At 38.8% G+C, this 21,256-nt stretch overlaps 1 protein-coding gene across 1 annotated transcript; it reads left to right on the top strand.

Moving 5' to 3' along the window:
• Window positions 1–2,396: 2,396 nt before the first annotated feature.
• Window positions 2,397–18,347, top strand: LOC113533556 (uncharacterized). The gene is made up of 4 exons (XM_026925768.3): window positions 2,397–2,505; window positions 2,836–3,428; window positions 13,870–14,137; window positions 14,810–18,347. The coding sequence occupies exons 3-4, from the start codon at window positions 13,897–13,899 to the stop codon at window positions 15,235–15,237; spliced, it is 669 nt and encodes a 222-aa protein (XP_026781569.1). The 5' UTR covers window positions 2,397–2,505; window positions 2,836–3,428; window positions 13,870–13,896; the 3' UTR covers window positions 15,238–18,347.
• Window positions 18,348–21,256: the final 2,909 nt, after the last annotated feature.

The following is a 21,256-nucleotide window of genomic DNA, read 5'->3' as shown; positions in this document are numbered from 1 at the left end:
ACATGACAGGTTTAGTGGCAAGTAAGTAGTTGGCCTGGGAATAAATCCTAATCATACAGAAAACAAAAAAAATCGATACACTTCAAGATGCATAAAGATTTGTTTTGCTTTCTTTAGTTCTGGAGTTGAATTATTTGTTTACTTATTATTTAATTATTGCTGAGTCATTGTGCTGGATAACAAAAGCATTTGAAGTAGCTATATATTCCATCATTTAGAGAAATGTCATAAAAGTTCATATATTTGCAAGATAAATATAATGAAACCAGATTCTCTAACATCTAATTTTTAAAACTGTTTTGATTGTATTTGTTTCTGATTGCATTTTCTTTAACTGTATTTTAAGGAATTATCATCTTCAGTTATGAATTTATTCGGTTAAGGGTTGTGGTGTATCCAGAGCCAATCCCGGAACACTCCGGATGAGACACCAGTCCGCAGAACACCTTACACACACACACATTCACATCTAGTGGCAACTTAGAGACACTAGTCCATGTACTGGCACTCTTTTGGACAGTGGGAGGAAACCGGAGAAGCCAGAGGAGGGAAACGGGGACACAGGGAGAACCTCTTGTGGAACTCTTATACATAATGTTTATGTATAATGTTTCAGTTTTCCGCTGTCTTAGTGGGTTCTCGGCTCTTTGAAATTTTAAGAAAGCTTGAGGAAATCTCGAGGTATAAACCAGTTATCAGTATGTCTGACTTCATCATCTTTTGATGGACTCCCAATTTCTTATAACACTTTCTCTACGTATACAGTACAATGGTTTGCTTCTATGAGCTTAAATGGCGCCTTCACCTCTTTTGTCTGTTTCTTTAGTTTATATTTTATGTCAACTTGAGCTTGAGTTTATTTCTTGCTAAATGCTAAACATGATTATCAAATCCACAAAACAACTGAAATCATTTTAAGAGGCAGTTCAGATTGCCAAAAATATTTACCACTTTCCATTTTATACATTTCAGCTGTATGTCAATTAAACAAATGGCTGGTTTCCATCATTCAAATTTGTGACAAAGATGGTAAAGTAAGAATAACTGTAGTAAGTGGTGCCTTCAAAATCTGGCTCCATGATTTTTTTTTGTATAATTAGGCAGACATATTAACTTTAATTTTATTATATTTAATGGGGTAACAATAAACAAATGCACTAATGATAGAAAAATGGAGGCCAGTATGGAGTAAAGAGTATGGCTAAAAAATAAAAGCATCTGGATTGTAAAAGAGTGTAAAAAGAGCATGAAAGACAAACAATAAGAGGAAGAAAGCAATGCAATTTTGTCACTGTTCCACTATTGATTCACGGTAAATGAAACTCCAGACATAGTACAAGTCAAATAAATGCAATGATACAAATTTGATTATTTTAATCTGACCTAATCTTTTTATTTCCTCTGCTGATTTCTAGTTTAAGACAAAATATTTAACTGAACATGAAATATTCCATAACCGAATCTCAACTACTTTACTGCTATTAGGGATTGACATTAGAATGCAAAGCAGTAGCAAATGCTCTGTCACACATGAAAAGGGTGCTTAATGAAACTGACAGGAACTAGAGACATGTTATTAATTTCTTGCACTGACCCATGTCATGCCGTATTCGTTGTAAGAGCATTGAGTGCTGCGCACATGGCATGCTCGGATGTTTCACGCTACACTCAGGTATTTATTTATTTTGAAGATTAGAGTGCTGGAGGGCTGCCCATAAGCCCTCCATCTGTTCGCCATTTGCTGCTTTTTACACACCCAATATTCACACAGAAGAAAAAGCTGGCCTCTTTCAAAAGAGTCGTGTCTATGTCTCTCTCTCAGTTCCTTTCGGTCCCCCTTTCTCTTTCTCGCTGGCAAACATCTCCTCTGGTTTATGTCCTCAGCTTGTGAGATGTTTTACTTTGGAATGGCTTCCAGAGGGAATCATTCTCCAACGTGATTGAAGACTTTCCTTATTAGCCAACACAGCTGAAGGCCATGCGTGCTGTGGCGCTCGTGCCTTGCGCAATAGATGAGCAATCTACGAGGTCCATCCAGTCTAAAGCACAATGCCAGTGCCCTTGGCTTATCCGTGCTGGCAGGTTACAGTGCAGCTTCCATCACCGCCATTGTGTCAGGTTGAAAGTTGGCACCTAATCACCAAAACCTGGCCTGCTATTGTATTTGTGAGATTGAAACATACAGTAGTGATAAGGTACAAGAAGCCTCCGGACAGCATGTACTGCTTGACCCGAGGGGGGAATGCCAGGGCACTGCCGCAAGCGATTAGTAAGACAACAGTAATCTGAGCTAGTGTGTGATCTCTGGTCTGTCTGAGGTGGAGCCTTGGACACAGGGAGGAGAGAAGGAGTGCTACCAGGAGGAGCACACATATTCACACAGTCTAATCTTTACACTCCAATACACTCAGATATTTACAGAGGCTTACAGCCTATCCTGTGAATGTATCCACCACACCAAAGGAGATGCAGTGAGGGCATGCAAAGCTCTTCTTACTCACTGAGGTAAGTGACGCTAGAAAAGAAATGTGCTTCTTTTTTATTGGGCTTCTTGTCACATGGATAATGTTGTTGCACGTGAAGTTTGTTATCTGTTTCAAAGTCTCCATGTATATATATATATATATATATATATATATATATATATATATATATACTGTAGACAACCTGAGATTAAAGCTAAAAACAATTTCATAATTTGGGTAGTAAATGTGTTTTTATGTAGTCTTTACTCAGACAAATCTACAACAATTAATTTAAAATGTTTTAAAATAAACTGGCATTTTTCTGAATTCTTTCTTGACTGTTCACTCTATTCATTATCTGCTGTTTCAGATGAATGATCTGCCTTTTGCTTTCTGTGTGGTGAATTCCTGCCTCAGATTCCTTTTTAAGTCCAAACCCATAAAAGCGAGGAATCATCATTTACCTGCCTAAGAGATACCCAGGACGCCCGGATTCATACACGCTCTACTGCTTTAAAACAGACAATTTACATGCTGAAAAAGATTAGAAAATTTCACTCCGCTAGCCCTGGATGTGCCTATGCTGAAGGATGTGGAAGATCCTAGATTTCCTCCAGGGTATCCTGACTCATATGAATGATGTAAGCACTCAAGAAAAGTCTGGAAACGGCGTTACCATGACAAGGAAGCTTCAGTAGTAAACTGTGTCTACCATTTATACTGCATCCTGACAACCCAACCCTTCCCAACCCAACCCAAACCAGCCCAGACGAGCCCAGCTTAGTCAGGGGGTTCCTTCCTTCCTTCCAGAATACATGGAGGTAAAAGGCGCAGGGGAAGCATGATCTATGGTCCCCAATCCTGGCTTACGGAACAAAATGAGGGATTTCCCCTCCCAACCTCTTCCCTGAGGTCAACCCAACACAACGCCACCCTGATAAGTCCGACTTAGCGGGGCACTCGGTAAGGACACATCTTCTTCTCTTAACATAAGCTGCTCCTTATAGTCTGGGCGGTAAACACCACAGATAGCTCAAGCTCCAGGAGGCTCCAAAGTGCCAGAGCATGCACATTACTAGCCAAAGACGGCTGTGTTTCTGTATACATTAAGATTTGTCTGCCAATTGTTGCTTGAGGATGCTTTGGGAAGATTTTATTGAGCATAAAACTTTACTGAGTTAACCGTAGGTAACCTGAGGTCTGAGAGTGTTAGATTACCTTAGACAGGAAATGTATGTTTGCTGGTTTCTACAAAATATTCCCAGAGTTAAATCCCTGTAGAGGATCCACAGTTATTGTTAACTTCCTGTGAGTCATCCACTCTGAACTTTGCACTATATGGCATGCGATTCATGGTATGCCACTTAAAAAGGTAGGGTGTATTTGAATGCAAGTTGGGATCATGAAGTAATTACATTTGTCTACCTGTGTTTTTAATGGCTTTTATTTGTATAGATCAAGAAAGGGTGAAATTATTTGTTAGGTCTCATCTTTGAACCAGTAGAAGTCAGTTACTCATGTTCTGACTCGGACTGCTTCCTCTGCTAATGTGCAGTCAAACTATACTGTGCTACAGTGGTAATTTTACTGGCGAGATGTGGTACATTGTAGGAAAGGTAGCGGTACAAGAGGTTAATATTTATCCTTTACTATCTCCTGTAACCTGGAATCAGTCTGGTTTAGTCAGAGGGATGAATGAAGGTCTTTCCTTCAATCACACTATAAAACCTGTCACTCTGCACTTCGGTGCTTTAGTTCATCCTTCAACTCTAGAAGGTGGTGAAACCTCCAAATCAGCCCAATCCATGAGGGGCATGACTCTACCTTGTGCTTTGGCATTCTGTTTTGATGCCTACATGGTTTAGATTGATGCGTTTGAGGTTTGTTTTCTCTGCCTTCCCTGCTCTGACATGCTCAGAGGAACTGCATTTAGCTCCAGCCAAGCCTTCATCAACTAGGCTTTTAACCTGCCATCACATATAACAAAACATTAAGTTTGGATGTTTTTTGTAGGAGTGTGAACTCTTCAGATCTTGTCAAGATTCCTCAGAAAAGCATACAAACACTATAAAGGCCTTAAGACAAATATTGTAATATCTGTTCAGAATTCAGCATCAATTTTAAAATGCAGCTCCTAAATGACCCCATTTAAAAGTCACCCTTAAAAAAATTGCAACAGAAGTATAATATTGATCCAAAAATAAATCTAACAAGAACATGCATGTAGGTGCATCTAGGTTGAATTCTCCCGCCTCATGCCCGGTGTTCATGGGATAGGCTCTGACCAGGATACTGAATGGTTACTGAAGATGAATGAATGAATAAACCTAAACGAAGATATCATTTATGGCTACATTTGTATATCGAGAATATTAATAACATTTAAAGGAAGCCAATATTACAATAATGATTCAAAAACAATAGAAAAGTTTTACACACACACATCTCTCCTTTGTGCACCCAGCCTTTTTTGTGTTAGCTGTTTCTTGGTTTCTTACACAGGGCACATTTTAACAAGTGAACAGACATAAATGGAAGTGAAAGAAAGGGGTCAGGAACTTGCTTGGGTCTTCAAAGGTCCCGGGTGCCGAAAAATCCTGAGAAGGCAGCCATGTAAAAATATCAAATTCCTCTTCTAGTAACCTCCATGGATCCACAAATCATACTGCCTGCACTAGATACCTAACCTTATGACTTTGCAAGTATACACAGACTGCATTGCATACAGTGAAAATGTAAAATGCTGCAGTGCAAATATTCTTGCTGAATGACAGCCAGACTACATGGAACATCTGTACCTGTTTATTAAATGTAAAGTACTGGTCAGACAAGCCAGGTGTTAACTCAGTTAACACACTTACATTAGTATAATCTGATCCAGTCATAGAGACTCCAGCATTTATTATGCATTAGCCCTGATAAACAGACTAGTACTTATGAGATGATATTTTAATTAAATTTCACTTTATTTAGAAATAAAAAACCTCCATCATTTCTGTTCTTGCCTTTTGATAAAGGCCTCAACCTTACCAGTGCCAGATTTCCCATCTCTAAAATATAAAGCCTTGAAGCTGCTTTTTAACTTTATAGATGTTAGATGAGAGAAAGCTGTGACATTTTATTGTCAGCCTTCAGCACGGTTACAGTGGGCCTTCGTGAACGTATTCTCATGAGGCACATTGTGGTACAAAGTGAAAATGTAGTGTAGTAATGTGGTGCTTATTTGCTGATACAGTTAGAAAAGATTTTTGCTTATATGGAGACTTTAGTTCGAGTCCTTTAACCACAGATAGAATAGCACTTGTTTTTCTCCAGACATGGATTTGTAGATAACAGCATCACGTTACAATAGAAATGAGGTGACCTAATTTTCATACATGTAACAAAGAAGAAATAAAGCTGTGCTTAATTTAGTGACCTGCAAAATAACGGAGTAAATATTACATTAGATATAACAAGAGATTTAGCCAGTAATGTCAGGTAAGTATGCATTGCTTTGCTGGCTCAACCAGTGGCCAAGTAACCTAACACATGATCAGCCAGATCATCAGATATCCAGATCCCTGCATGGCATAATCAGACTAACAATTGTTAAGTACAGAGATTAGGCTTGAGTCCACTGACATTGCATTTGGATTTTTCTTTATCTTTCAGCAACGAAAAAACCAAATTAATTAATTAATAATAAACACACGCAGTGTTTGATTTTGCCACCTTGTGGACAGAGTTTATTAGTGCACTAGCCCAGTTGACGGCTGGCCAGACTGTCAGTCTGCAATGGCTAGGGGACGTAATGGGATGATGCATTATTTAACATGATCTTCCATGGCTAGTAAGTATTAGAGTATATAATGTATGCCACAGTTTAGCTCTGTGACAGTCAACAAGGCTTGGCTTTGTGAGATTTGGGCTGCAGCAGCAGGGTTCAAGTGAGCTCAGATTATCCTGTCATGACTGCACTGAAAAACAAGATTCGCTCTGTGGCATACATGAATTAGGCAACACTGGCTATGACAATACAGTGTATTCACTCTTCCTATCATACCAGGCAAACGGACAAGAATCAAATTATGCAGCAGAATCAAGTTTGTCACCATTGTAGACCTGAGGACCTGTACAGAGGAATCAGATTGTCATTATATGTATAGCCTGTATGTAAATCTGATATGTTTTTCCCCTTCAGCCCATTGTAACATATGTGCTGTGAAATGTGATAGGTTTTCACAAATCCAGCACATAATGGACCTATTTCTTTAGCTTCAAACCCCTAAAACAATCGCACTTAACATATCTTTTTCATTCAGAACTGGACCCTTTTTGTATACGGATTAATTCGGCAATCAAATGCAGCTTGTACACGCCAGCCCTGTGATATCTGTTCCAGTTCTTTTCAGCAAAACTTTCACAGGCTGCTAACCTGAAAAAATACACAAATGTGATTATGTTAAAACAGACAGGAAAAAACAAATCTGATTTGAGTAGTCCAGCCATCTGTCTCAACATTGCCTGAGGGAGCAGGTCAAGAATTACTAAGGGGAAATAACTTTTTAAAAAGCTTTTACTCAAAGCACATAGGAATCTCAATGAGTTCGTAACATAAGCAAGACATAATTCAAAGCTTCTGGGAAATGAGACACTGAGACGTTAAGATACTCAAGCAACGTGGTGTGAGATTTCAAGTTGTAGTACATTAACTTTTTTTTTTTTTTTTACAAGGGAAAGGTGCACTGAGATGGTTAGCATATGTGGGTGCGCCGCGTGTGGTGTCAAATGAGGAAGCTGCCAGATTAGCGTCACCGGCTGCTTCCCAGAGAGAGAGAGAGAGCGCTGATCCCAGGTGTTTGCCCATGTGACTGTAGATAAAGCAGACAGCATTAGTGCTAATCCTGTCCTGATTTTTGCAGAACACTCCTCTTCCATTCCCGTACTGCTTCTCCACACTCTCTGAAAGGACAGGAGAAAGCCAACAGTGAACCATGACCCACTTTTTTAAAGTTCTTTGTAAAAGTGAAGAAAAAAAAAAACATGCTCATCTGTTCATCAGATATCTGTTAATTATTGGGTTAGGTTTGGAATTTACTCTTTTGAGATACATTCCTGAAAATTCTTAACTCTTCAGGTGGTATGTTGGTGGTTGAGGTGTGTAAGTAAATATTTTACTCAAGCTTTTCTTGACCACAAAATGATTATGTAAAGTTTGGCACAAGACAAATATTTAAATGGTTGCTGTCATGACATTATAGATGATGCAATAGGCTCCTGGGTGGTGCAACAGAAAAGTGTTTGCCGTATCATCAAGGGATTGCGAATTTGAATCCCAATGATGCCAGAGCCATCCATGGCCAGAAGCCAAGGGAGCAATGTTGGCCGTGCTCACTAGGTGGGAGGGATGGATTACTCTCTCTGTCCTGTCAATCACAGAGACACTAGACAATCGTGGGTATCTGTGAGCTCCAAGTAGTTTATGCTGCGCTGGGACGTTGCATGAGAAGCAGCCTGAAAAGATGCAGTTGGCTGGCTTCACATGCCTTGTAGGAAGCACGTGTTCATCTTCACCCTCCCGTGTTAGTAGCTACTGTATGTTTTTTGTTTACAGTAGAATATTCAGGTTTATTATATTGGTCATTTGCATATTGCAGGCTTCTGTGATATCGGTATTGCAGAGGTTTGTATAGGAGGTAGCTTAGTTCCCTGAAACAGAGTGCTCAAACCTTTATTCTAGTACAAAATCTATACAGTATGTACACACACATGAAGATCTTTGAATTGAACTCCACTTTGAATTGGAGCACTGCACATGTCCAGTTGAAGTCCTGTGTCATGTGTCAACTCTGTTTGATCCTGCAGGGTTCCTTTCATAGGCCCATGAATCAAAACCTGGAATATTCCACACAGCCACAGCATTTGGTCTGCTGGACCCAACTGAGTAAAATATGCCATCCATGTGTTTTGCGTGGACTGTGTTTTGATTCCTTTAAAAAGTAAAAAAAAAAGAAAATCTGCGTCTGTTGATCAGATTGTGCTCTTTTACAAAGCCACTGTGAAGACAATAAGGCTGTGCTCCTGCAGCTCTGAGATCCAGGAATAATTCACCCACAAATGTTAACATTGTTGACAGTGAATGATAATTATGCTGAGTGAAAGTTTGCACTGAGTGCTGAATAATCACAATGTACTCCATACAAAGCATTTTTTTTTTTTTTTTTTACATATGCACTGTGAAGGTAAAATCAACATGGTACATGGCTGAATGGCTGTCAAAGTTCACTCCACTGCCATCGCAGTAATAATAATAGCCTTACAGTAATTCTTTTTATTTTCATAAGCACTTATGTTTGCTTTATAGTGTAGTTACAGTTCACTTTAATTTATTGTTTAATGTGATTAATGCAAATTCTTTCTTTCAAAGGAAGGAAGAAATAAATAGAAAGAAGTCAAGCAGGCTATCACACTGGAAAGTGTTCTTGGAAAAATGCAGAATTTTTATGATTCAGTATACTCAATAAGTGTGTCAACATGAGAGCCTTCATCTAGAGCCCATGTGTGGACCAGTATGCATCGTATTTGCAGCATCTTATCGTCAAAATAATAAATAGCTAAATACCGTGACCATCATAAACAAATTCTCTGACTAAAGTCTGATTTTTTTTTCAGAGCTGTGACTGTAGCTTACAGCCTGTTGTGATGGTTGGAGCAAAACTGGGTAAAACAAATCTATTCAAACCCACAGTGTGTATTTGTAGCCTCATGAGGTCAGCTGTAACACCAATTACAGCCAGCTGCAGTGATGAAACTGACAGCCTGCACCACATTCTAACACGATACTAACACGAAAGGTGCTTAATGACAGACATTATGCTGATTTTGCTTTCACATTCAGATCACCATGAGCACGTATTCAGGTCCAAAGAGGCAAATAATTAGCCATCAAACTGATGTGGCTGGACATGGAGAATTTGAAATTGGAACACATTTCTAATGGAAAATGCTTTTTTCAATTTTTCATCCGACTGATGAACACGTTTGTGTGATTTACCCTCCCTGTATTATATGTACACACATATCAAGCACATCCTAGATATCCTTTCACCAGGCAATTATGAGTCAAATAGCAATTTTCATCTGACAGGTGCGGAATCTGATGTGTTTTTCTGCAGTTGTATCCGATCCGCCTCAAGGTTTAATGTGTTGTGCATTCTGAAATGCTTTTCTGCTCACAACTATTGTAAAGAGTTTCCTGTCAGCTCGAACCAGTCTGGCCATTCTCCTCTGATATCGCTCATCAACAAGGCATTTCTTCCTGCAGAACTGCCATTCTCTGGATGTTTTTTGTTTTTCGCACCATTTTGTATAAACTCTAGAGACTGTTGTGTGGGAAAATCCCAGGAGATCAGCAGTTTCTGAAATAGCCAAGCCTGTCTGGCACCAACAACCAGAGTCATTAAGATCACATTCTTCTCCATTCTGATGTTTAATGTGAATGTGCATGATTAGTGTTAATCCATGTGCACACTGAAGAGTCTTCAGTCTGTGTTTGAAGACAGCACAAGACTCAGCTGTTCAGACAGGAACGGAAAGTTCATTACATCACCTCAGTCCCACTGCAGGAAAGAGTGTTGATCTTCCTTGTCTCTTGCTGCCACATGATTGAGTGATTGGATAATTGCATGAAAGAGCAAGCGTACAGATGTTCTATTGCAGTGACCAGCGAGTGTATGTGCTGTGTATACATAAATGCTCAAGGATTTTGCACACCAGAAATACAACTTGTTAAATGTGTTTGTTATTATTGTCATGCCGTGCTTTAGTGAATTCCTACATATGATAATGCAATCATTTGGCTCTTAAACTGACTGAACCGTGACTGAACCAAAGCTTTTTCCAACACTATGTCAGTGGAAAAGGGAAAATAAAGAACCACTAGTGGAGAATTTAGTCACAAATGGTTCTGTAAAGTGTAAGACGTCCTTTATGATGGTGGTTTTCAATTTTTATGGCTACTGTACCTATGCATGTTCTTCCAATGTGGGTTTCCGCTGGGTTCCTACCTACGAAAAACATGCTGCTAGGTGGACTGATGACACTAAATTATCCTGTGAATGAATGTGCAAATGTGTGTCTGGCATCGCATCCAGTATTCTCACCTCACACCTACTGCTCTCAGGATAGGCTCTGGATTCAGCGCAACCTTGACCGTGATCCAGGACAAAGTGGTTACTGAAGATGAGTGAATGAATTCCTACATACTTGTTTTTAAACCATCAGTATTTTTAACTTTTAGTTACGGTTTTGTATTATCATTTGTAGAAGGCACGTGATTTGTTTTTTTTAGTAACCACTTGTGCTTGTATTATGCTGTTGTCACAACACATCTCATACGTGATTATATTCTGGTGCTCAGTAATTCTTGAGTAGTTGCTTATTAAATCAGTTTAAATCATATTAGTAATTCTAACTGCATTAAATTTTTCAGTTTCTGAAAAACTATTAGTGCTATTTTCTTTTTTAAGTTATAATTTTTCTTATCTGTGAAGTGTGCTTTGTAGTAACTCTGAGTACCCCTAAGGATACATGTACATGAGCTACTGTCTTGTAGTATGTATTTTTGATGTGACTTTTAGAAGTTTGTGACTTTTTTATTAACAGAACTATCCTATAATCACTATACTAAATCACGTCATTATGGCTGTGGGTTGTTAAACATTAGATAGAGAAGCACTTACAAGATGGATGTGCGTATCAATAGCTTCTGTCTCTTGGCAGCATCAATGCAAACAGATGACTTAGTGATGAAGCAAGGCTTCGTATTCATTTATAGCCAATTTTACTTTGTCCTAACTTCAGCTTCTAGGCTATACGTCATACTCTTACTGCTATCCTCATAGTTTGTTTACATAGACCAGTTAATTACAATGCTAATTGTGAGTACATAAACACCTATTAACACCAGGTGCCCATAATGTTCCAACCCTAATGCATTAATTGCAAAAAAAGTGGTTAAAGGTGGTGGTGGTGGTGGTAGCAATGCAGATCAACAGGCAATCAATCAAGCTTAGAATTTGATTATTCATCCTGCAATCAAGTGACAAAATAAAAGAGTAGAATATGATTATTGGATTTCAATGTTAATGATAGTACATCGGCTAATACGCTCCATTTTCGGACAGATTTATTGACATACCATCATTTTTAAGTTAAGACATTACGCAATCTGGCTTAATGGGGATTTGGGTAAAGAAATACTTAAGTGCTTGGCTGTACGAATAAATAATTATGAAATAATAATTTGTCTTCATTTGTGAGAAACAGAGATTAAAATCCTGCCAAAATAGTATTGCATTTTTCATCCTCAGAATGGACAAGATTCAGTGGTGTAGCTTATTGCGGTCGTACCAAATCCAAAACACACAGAACAGGAGATAAAAATGGATCCAAAATTGGAGCATGTTTCTCATAAATGGAGATAAGTGTCTGAAGATCTTTCAGAGCAACCCTTAGTGATGTCTCACACCAAATGTTGTATGTGACAGAGACTAAGGAGAATAAATAATGTGATTTATTTCGTGTGGTAAAGTAATACCAGATATTATTTTTCAGGTTTCAGATGATATTTTAGAAAGTGAGACATCCAAACCTAAGGCTGCCTTTATCCAGATGATTTTATCCAGAGTGGCTTGCAAAAGTGATTGGCTCTCTGCAGACTGGCCAACAAGCTAATAGGAAACAGTGATGATACACTCATTGGCCACTTTAATAGGAACACCTGTATTACATCCGTCCAACGATCTAATCAGCCAATCATTTGGCAGCAGCACAATGCATACACTCAGGCAAATACAGGGCAAGTGCTTCAGTTAATGTTTACATCACAGTTGAAATTGGAAAAAAACCAGCCAATGTTTCAACAGTCCAGTTTCAGCAGTCCAGTTTCAGCAGTCCAGTTGTGGTGAGGCTGTGCACAATGTAGCCTGTGCGCACTGAAGAGTTCTCAGTCTGTGTTTGAAGACAGCACAGGATTCAGCTGTTCAGACAGCCACGTATAGTTTATTACATCACCTCGGTGCCACTACAGGACAGAGTGTTGATCTTCCTTGTTTCTTACCACTAAAGTATAAATCGGTTTTGTTGTCACATACATAGTGTCTTGTCTATTACAGAACTAACATTGGGTTTACTTTTAAAGAGAAATGCATGTACAGTAAGGGTGGTCTTGTGAGTCTTCCTTCTTCCTTCTGCTGTTAAAGTATTTGTTAAAAACTATATCTCTATATCGCTATATGGAATACCCATTTCTAGATCTGTATCAGCCAAGGCTAAACGGCTCATACTTCACAGCCTACAGAGACCACCACACAGCAAGTGTGCCAAAACACTACTGTGCGGCCTGTCTGGATTTGTTCTTAGCCGCTACACATCTTCCACTTCTCGATCTGGGGAAATGTTTTCCTCATGTCAATCATGGAAGGCAGTAGATTGCATACACTGGGTGTAAGACCACTATTTGTAGGGGGTAATATGACTGCAATATTACACAGGTACCTTGAAAGGGATTGGTGATGATGATGTATATGATCATATGAACATATGTCAGATTATGAAATAAAAGTACAGGAAGCACAGTCATGCTAGCACAGTAAATACGTAGCTGAAATGTCTTTTGTTATGCTGCTCATAATTCTCTCTCTCTCTCTCTCTCTCTCTCTCTTACACACACACACACACACACACACGCACAGTCATGTCAACAGGAATAACTATGTTTGTCAGGCCAAATCTGCTCCCATTCACTGAATCAACAGTTTCATAAGACAGAGAGGGACTGCACTAGGTTCTCACTTTCACAAATACTGAGGCTGAATGTTTGGACATGCTTGTAAATACTGATGTGGGGTCCCCACCCTGGCGGATGTTCTACGCCCTCTTCAAAACTGAGAAAAGGAGCACATAAAGAGTATAGTATGACCTATGGCATCAAAAGAGAAAAAAAGAAAACTCTCTTTGCATTCATCTTGAGCAAATAGAGAAGGGTACAGTAGTGATGAAAAGCGAGACACAAATGGGACATAAGAGAAAAATTCCTAATGGGAAAAAGACTGACTCATTTCCCAAAAATTATAATGAGCATGAAACCTGTTAGTGCTTATCTATTAGTGCAAAAGGCAAAAACGATTCCTTTCATGGCATACTGACAGTCTTTTTTCATCAAAAGTGGCACTGAAAAAATATTGAGAGGAAGAAGAAGGCTCTTAAATAAACACCAGTTCACCTATAGGTTCAAACGTTAATTCCTAGCATCTGAATGGAGTTACCTGATATCCCCTGAAGGGAAACAGTTCAGTATTGTGTTGGCGTTGGCTTTACATAATGATGCCTAATATCTGATCTTCTTTTCTTTGTCTTGTAGAGTTTCAATGCTCCACGCCGTTCTAAGATGAAGTTATGGAAAAAGGCCATTTTTGCCTTTACACTACTTAGTGCTGCTCTCTCTCTCCTGCTCATCATAACAATGATATCTGCTGGGTCCATCATCCCCTGGGCCTCAGCTATGTCTGTACATCCTTCAACAATAGCACCATCACCACCATTATCAACATCATCATCTTCACCCATGGTGACCAGTCGTCGGCGGGTGGCCAGAGCATCTGAGGACATTGGTTCCCTCCTATCTGAGTGTAAGATAAACACACACTATTCTCCTGTGGATTAGCTGGTCTATAAATAAACTGATGGGGGGATTAGTGTACCGCTCAGTGGTTCATGCTGTTTCATTTACACATCTCTCTCACATCACACCTCATGTGTCAGGTCCCGAGGGCCTGAGCCAGATTTTAGGGGGATAAAAGAGCGCAGTCTTTCAGAATCAGGCCAATTATAAACTGATGGTGAGATGTCAACATCAGTGAGAGTATTATGGTTTTAATTCCAAGAAGTCATCTACTCAAAATCCACACATTTAGATAGTGAGTGAAAAATCAGCTCTTAAAGAGTTCACTGAAACTCTCTTGGTGTGTTAATGTGCTTTCATTTGGTTTTAAATTATTTTAATGTCGGTGAACCAAAAAGTATACACTTACCTGTTCCCTAAGGCTTCATGTTGCTGAACAAGCTTCAGTGTTAAAAAGCAAAAGATATCAATCAAGAGGCCATTGTGAAAGAGTATTTTAAGGGGAGATATAATCCCTCTTTACATTTTTCCCAAGGTGTTGAATTCAGGCCAAAAGCATGTCAGCACTGCTCTGCCATCTAGAGTACAGACATGTGTGCCTTCCCATTTCTTTATTTTATAGTGCCAATCTACAGATGTTTATTTCTTTTCAAATGTTCTTGTTTTTGCTCTTTTTCAGTTTCCTACCTGTTTCAGAGCTTCACTGAGGGTGAGCTGCAGAGGGTCATCAGGTCACTTGTGGACAGGAAAGTTGGGAGAAGGACCAAGCGGGCGAAAAGCGCAGAGGCATGCTCATTGCACCAGGTGGTGCTAACAGTGAGCGAGCTGGGCCTGGGCTACGAAAGCGATGAGACAGTGCGCTTCCGTTACTGCAGAGGGAAGTGCAATAGACGCCTCAGCAACTATGACATGGTGCTGAAAAACGTGATCCTGAGCAAGGCACCCGAGAAAGACATAACCACTAATGGGGGCACGGCTAAGACAGAGAGGGCGCCCTACAGCCGCTGCTGCCGGCCCACCAAATACGAGAACATGTCATTCTTTGACAATAAGGCAAAGTTCTTCACCATTCAGGACGTGTCAGCCAGAAAGTGCGGCTGTGTGTGACACTGCAGGGTTTTTTCTGAGATGATTGTAGCAAATGAGGCCACCACAGTCATGGGATTATCTAAGCGATTAGGTGTGTGTATGGATGGGGGCTTCAGAAAGAGGCTAGAATCAAATAGGTGGAAGTGGAAGCTGAACTCACTTGGAGAATCCATGCTGAATCCATGCATTTCATAATCCAAGCCACAGGCTAGAAGGTTGTGTTTGACCCTCTGGCAGTGCAGAAGGTAGGAAGTTTTGTGATTATGCTTTTAAGGGTTTCTGCAGAGTCTAATGCAGTTTTGAGTTTGAAAGAAAAAAGATGCTTTAATGATTTGATGGCATGTGAAGTAGCAACCTTCAGTGCTAAGACACAACACTGGCCTTTTTCCTGAAGACATGAAACTGTTACCGAGTGGCAACTGCAACAGTGAAAATCCAGAATAAGCAATTCCCATATGGACTGAAGCAGTATAGAAAAGTATTTTTTTTGGTAACAAATTCTATCTGTATATTCAACTATGAAGTTATCCACAGCTACCTCATTTGTATTTGGTTACAGAAATATGCATCACACCAATCTGCTTGTTGTCAACTATTCATTGATACAAACATTTAAAAATACAGTCTTCTCAGGTCAAATACTGTAAAGAACAGCATGCACTGTTACTTGAAGTGAAAACCCAGCAACTTACACCCTCATTTCATTTGCTCTTGTCAAGAGTCCAACTTCTCTTAAGTTCATGTCATCCCCAATCCAAATACAGAATTGGATGTCTTTTTTTTAAAAAGACGTGTCTGACTTTCATGTAGTAGGTCATGAACACTGTGATGTCTGAGACACTTCTGTTAATGTTATAAAAATAAGTTGTTTGTATTATCTGTCTTATTGATTCTGACATATTCAACTATCAATCAAATGTGCTGCTTTTTATGGACTGTTGTTACCTGAAAGTGTGTGGTTCACTTATACCTTAAAGGTTTAATCTGCTCATGATTCTTAAAGATTATGCTCTAGTACATCCGAGGGGTTAAGTGAGACTTGTGCCTGTTGGATTGGGTCACATTTTTAGCCCACTGTACACAGCATTAACAACTAATTCTCTTTAAGTCAAAGCAGCCATAAATAACCAAACAGAACAGTTAGGTAACCTCCACATCTACTTTTAGAGTTTCTCTCTGTACGATTTTTTTTCCCCCTGCAGGTTGCTGGAAGGTTTGTTAAATTATATACAGGAGGTAATTAAGCACAGACAGATTGTGCCTGAATTATATACAGAGCTATCAAGCTCTAAACACAGCCTGTCATAAAATCTAATGGACTTACTGTGAACACAAGGCAATAGCAGCTGAAGGAACATGCAGCCTCGTAGTCACACCAGAGACAGGCAGATTTACCTACAACACAACAAAAAAGCCACACTGAAAAAGTCTGAAGGTGTCAACTGATGGAAAAGAAATTAACTGTACCTTACACTTCTTTTAAAGTGATGATTTAAAGATCATCAGTGGAGGCTTTTTACCATGAGCTAATCAGATTCATATTTTTATAAATATATTTATAAATTCGCAAATGAGATATTGCAAATATTATGGATTCTCCCAAACTAATCATTAAAGGAACTGCTACAGTTCAGAGGCATAAGATGTAAACTCTACTTCATGGGGAATGTAATGTAACAGGATTTCAATTCACGTTTATCATATTGCAACTCATAGATAATACCATGTATGTTAATATATTCATATTTTATTTTTCTTTCAAATACTGTATGTCTCAAAAACAATGGTTTCAAGTGCTTTTTCAGAGGGTGATACTTTGTTTTTTTTGTGTTAATTCAGTCCATTACTGTGGGAATGGACTGTTTCTTAGCATAAAGTGTAGGACTGTATTTTGTTTCATATCAATCTGTGTACCTCTGTGTAAAGATGACCTGAAAGAGGCAGTACTATGTGTGTACAGATAGCGTCTCCCCATGTTACCAATTTACAGATTTGGCAGCGTTGGATCTTTTTCATACCAACAGCAGAAATGTTGATGCAGTGCATCTTTGATGTGAATAATCGATATTTATTGGACAGTGGTGTGCATATTTATTTAGATACTTTACTCGAAAGGGAGATATTGACTTATTTATTTAAAAAAAAACAGCTTGTGCCAAATATATTTTCTAACAAATCCACTATTCCTAAATAACTGCTGAATAAACGTACTCAGCTTTACAAAAAAACAATGCTTATTTTCCTTTTCATTGCATCTACGCCCCAAGTGTTCCTTTTCTGTTCCTGAAGATCACAACCTGATGATAAAATAATAAACATGGCTTAAATGGCTTAAATGAATGTCCCGAGCCCAAAGGAACATGGTTTAAAAACTGTTGAAGAGAACTGATGAGTCGCTTTTTTTAAAGTAGCTCGTCCGAGATTTTATAAAGTAGCTCTTCCAAGGTGGTCTGTAGTGTCTGAGTGAAGCCAGACACATTAGCGAACACCTTCATTAGTATGGACATTACATCAGCTCCAAAAACTCCAGTTAGACTATATGTCTTTTTCCAAGATCCCAACTTGAACAAAAGCAGGTTTTCGGTGGGGAAAATGTTTGTACAACCACAAGTAGCTCATCCATCAACCATAAGATGAGTTCATACAAAAGTAAAAGAAAAAAAGTATTACAACATACTCGTTGTTGAAACACGCCTGTAAATACAAGCATGGCCCTCTGCAATAAACAATTACCATAGTGAGGAAACTATGCCTGCTCTGTTGTGTGCTTGCACTGTGTAAGCTAACACATTTAACATATTTAGCAACCTCTACTTACCAACAGTATCTATTATTATTAGGAACTCCAGCTAGGAAATAACACCATTAGAAATCTATGGAAAATGTGAGTTAATACCATCAAGACAACAACTAACTGTAAACGTTGTTGTTCTTTTTTTTCGGCTGCTCACGTTAGGTGTCGCCACAGTGGATCATTGGTCCGGATATTTGATTTGGAACAGTTTTTTAATGCCAGATGCCCTTTCTGATGCACCTCTCCACAATTTTATCCTGGTTTGGGACCGGCTCTGGGAGTGCACTGTCCATTGCAGTGCCTGGGAATCAGTGATGGCAGCACCAAGGCCTCACCACTAGTCCTCCAGGGACCCATAACAACTTACTGTAAATAATTTAGTAAAACAAATTGCAGGGTGGAATTTTCCTGAAAAAACATTATTCATCCTGCACATATGTGTTTATTCATGCTCCACACATGAAACCAATTATTATCACCTCAAACAGCTCCCCTGGGGTCATGCCATTCACACAATCGCCAAACCATTAGAACAACTAAACCGCCTTAAATTCCACAACGCCCAGTCACCCACCATTTAATCTTGCATAATGAGTTTCCTAATGAGAACGTCTTTCACCATGTTTGAGACTCTTTACTGCATTCGGGGTAGAAAGACTATAAACATATAGTGGCTGTTGATGACAGGCTGATTCATGAGCAGGTTTAATAGACTGATTAACCGCATACTCAAACTCTTTGGCATGTCCAAACTGACACTTGCTAATGTATGTTTAACAAATCAACTTGTCTGCATAGCAGTGATATAAAAATTCAAATAATGCATGTATATTTCTTGGGTGGAAACATCCATGTAGTGACCATTTTCCCACCTCACTTGGAGTTCATTCATGTCATTGAATCGTAATTTGTAGCGTCACTCGTAGCGTCTTCGTACACGATTGTAGCTAGGCACTAGCAAACCTGACAGAGTCAGAGCCTGTAATGAAAGGTTTATTTCAGCCATCTAAACAACATCATTTTGTTCTTGTAGGACGATGGGTGTTCATTAGATATTTCATGAGCAAGAGTATATGCTGGCGTGCCCAGCGTTCCCGGGATAGACTCTGGATTCATGGTGACCCTGACCAGGATAAAGCAGTTACTGATGAATAACTGTACAATAAAATAATAATAACACATTATGCCAAGTCCGGTTAAAAAATAAAACAGACAGAATGTATTAGATTTGCTTGATTGAATTGAAACTTGTGCTGGCTAGGAGGTAGGAATTTACAGGTGACCAAAGTGGAACGAAATTAATTTAGTTAATTTAAAATAAATATTTAATATGCTGAAATAGTAAAATATCTTTGTGGTCCATGATTTTTCATTTTGTTACAGTGGTTACAGACAATTTTAATAAAAATTAAAATTGTACTATTGGTGGAAAGTTCAGGAATAAAAAGCTTCACGGCTCCAATAAATAGCTAAAATATTACTGTATACATTTAAATAAAGGACCTAGTATTTGAACAGCTAGATTATGTTCTAAAATAAATCTGTACTGAGGGTTCTTTTTTTTTTTTTGATGTAAAGGGGGCACTGGCTGCAAAAAACCATTCAGGTATCTTGTTATAAAACTAGGCAGGTGCAGGTACAGACATACTAACTGATGTTAAATTAGTGTGTTAAATGTTAACACAGTCACTGATGCTTTAATTTATTTGAATGCCAGTAATAAGAGACATAGTGTTCTAAAATTTGAGGTCAACACTTAAAATGTATCTCCTGTGTTTGTTTTATTGTGACTTCCAAATTGAGGTAATAGTTTAAGTACATTACCCAATGTCACAACTAAGCTATTAGATCCAAAATAATTAACTAGCAAGTTAGCTAATAATTAGTGTCACTCACATTGTACTCTCACAAACATGTCAAGACACTCATCTTACCAATGTACAAAAAAATACAGTATTTGTCCGTATTTACATGTCTAAGTCGGTCGTGAACATCATAATAAACATCCACTAAAATGTTAATGTGTGTATTTTAAACGCATATCAAAAATGTACATTTCCTGATGAAAAACAAGAGATTTCTCAACAGCATGGTCTCAAGTGTTTCACTTTTGATTGACGTAGAAAATAGCCAGTAGAGTTCCTCCAAAAGTAGAGCAGTAGGAATATTACAGGAGCGCGTGGGAAGACGGTGCGAATTACAGAGCCGTGAGGTAACATCATGGATATGTTTATTATTTTGATTGTTATTGTTTTTGTTTTTTTTATTTTGTATTTTAAAATAGGTGAGACACAGAACAATCTGTTGAACCACTGTGGCCACAGTGTGTGGACATGATGATTGATAACTTTACACTTTATTTCAATCTTGGAATGACGCAGAAAGACAAAATGGAATCACAGGCTTTCTGACTTTCACCTGTTGCTGCCAAACTTCATGGACATGAGATACCAAAGTCATAGTTAACACGTTTGCCTCGCACCTCTGGGGTTGGGGGTTTGATTCCTGCCTCCACCTTGTGTGTGTGGAGTCTGCATTTTCTCCCCGTGCCTCGTAGGTTTCCTCTGTGTACTCCGGTTTCCTCCCCCAGTCCAAAGACATACATTGTAGGCTGATTGGCATCTCTAAATTGTCCATAGTGTGTGAATGGGTGTGTGAGTGTGTGTGCGATTGTGCCCTGCGATGGGTTGGTACCCCATCCAGGGTGTCCCCTATCTTTGCCCTGAGTCCCCTGGGATAGGCTTCAGGCTCCCTGTGATCTTGTGTAGGATAAGCGGTACAGAAAATGGATGGATGGATGGATAACCATGAATTGTGTAACTTGACTTAATTGTGTAACACGACTTAACATTTTGTGGTAACCTCATACCTAATGGGACCTGAGGTCTCAAAATTCGTCATCTCAACATATTAATTTGTGGCCATGCCTAATTAATAATTAACCATCATGCCACCTTAGTGGCCCAGTAGGCATACAGCCACCACCAATTTAACTAAATGTGGTTTGAATAACAGCTTTCTTGTTCCCTACTTGATTTTTACCCAGACCGATCACATGACTTTCCATATACTATGTATAATAATATAGAAAGTATGTTATTTATTGTTTGCCTGATATTCAAGTACTAATACTACAGACATACTATATACCTTGAGTAGACTTTGAACAAGGATACCGTTTTTTTTTTTTTTCAGATAAAGTTATTGCAGTTTCGCTGTGTTACAGTTACCCAGTAACATTAT

This window comes from Pangasianodon hypophthalmus, chromosome 21 (genome assembly GCF_027358585.1).
Source record: "Pangasianodon hypophthalmus isolate fPanHyp1 chromosome 21, fPanHyp1.pri, whole genome shotgun sequence".
Classification (NCBI taxonomy): Eukaryota; Metazoa; Chordata; class Actinopteri; order Siluriformes; family Pangasiidae; genus Pangasianodon; species Pangasianodon hypophthalmus.
The sequence above is the reverse complement of the archived record's forward strand: the minus strand, read 5'-3'. Positions and strand labels throughout refer to the sequence as shown.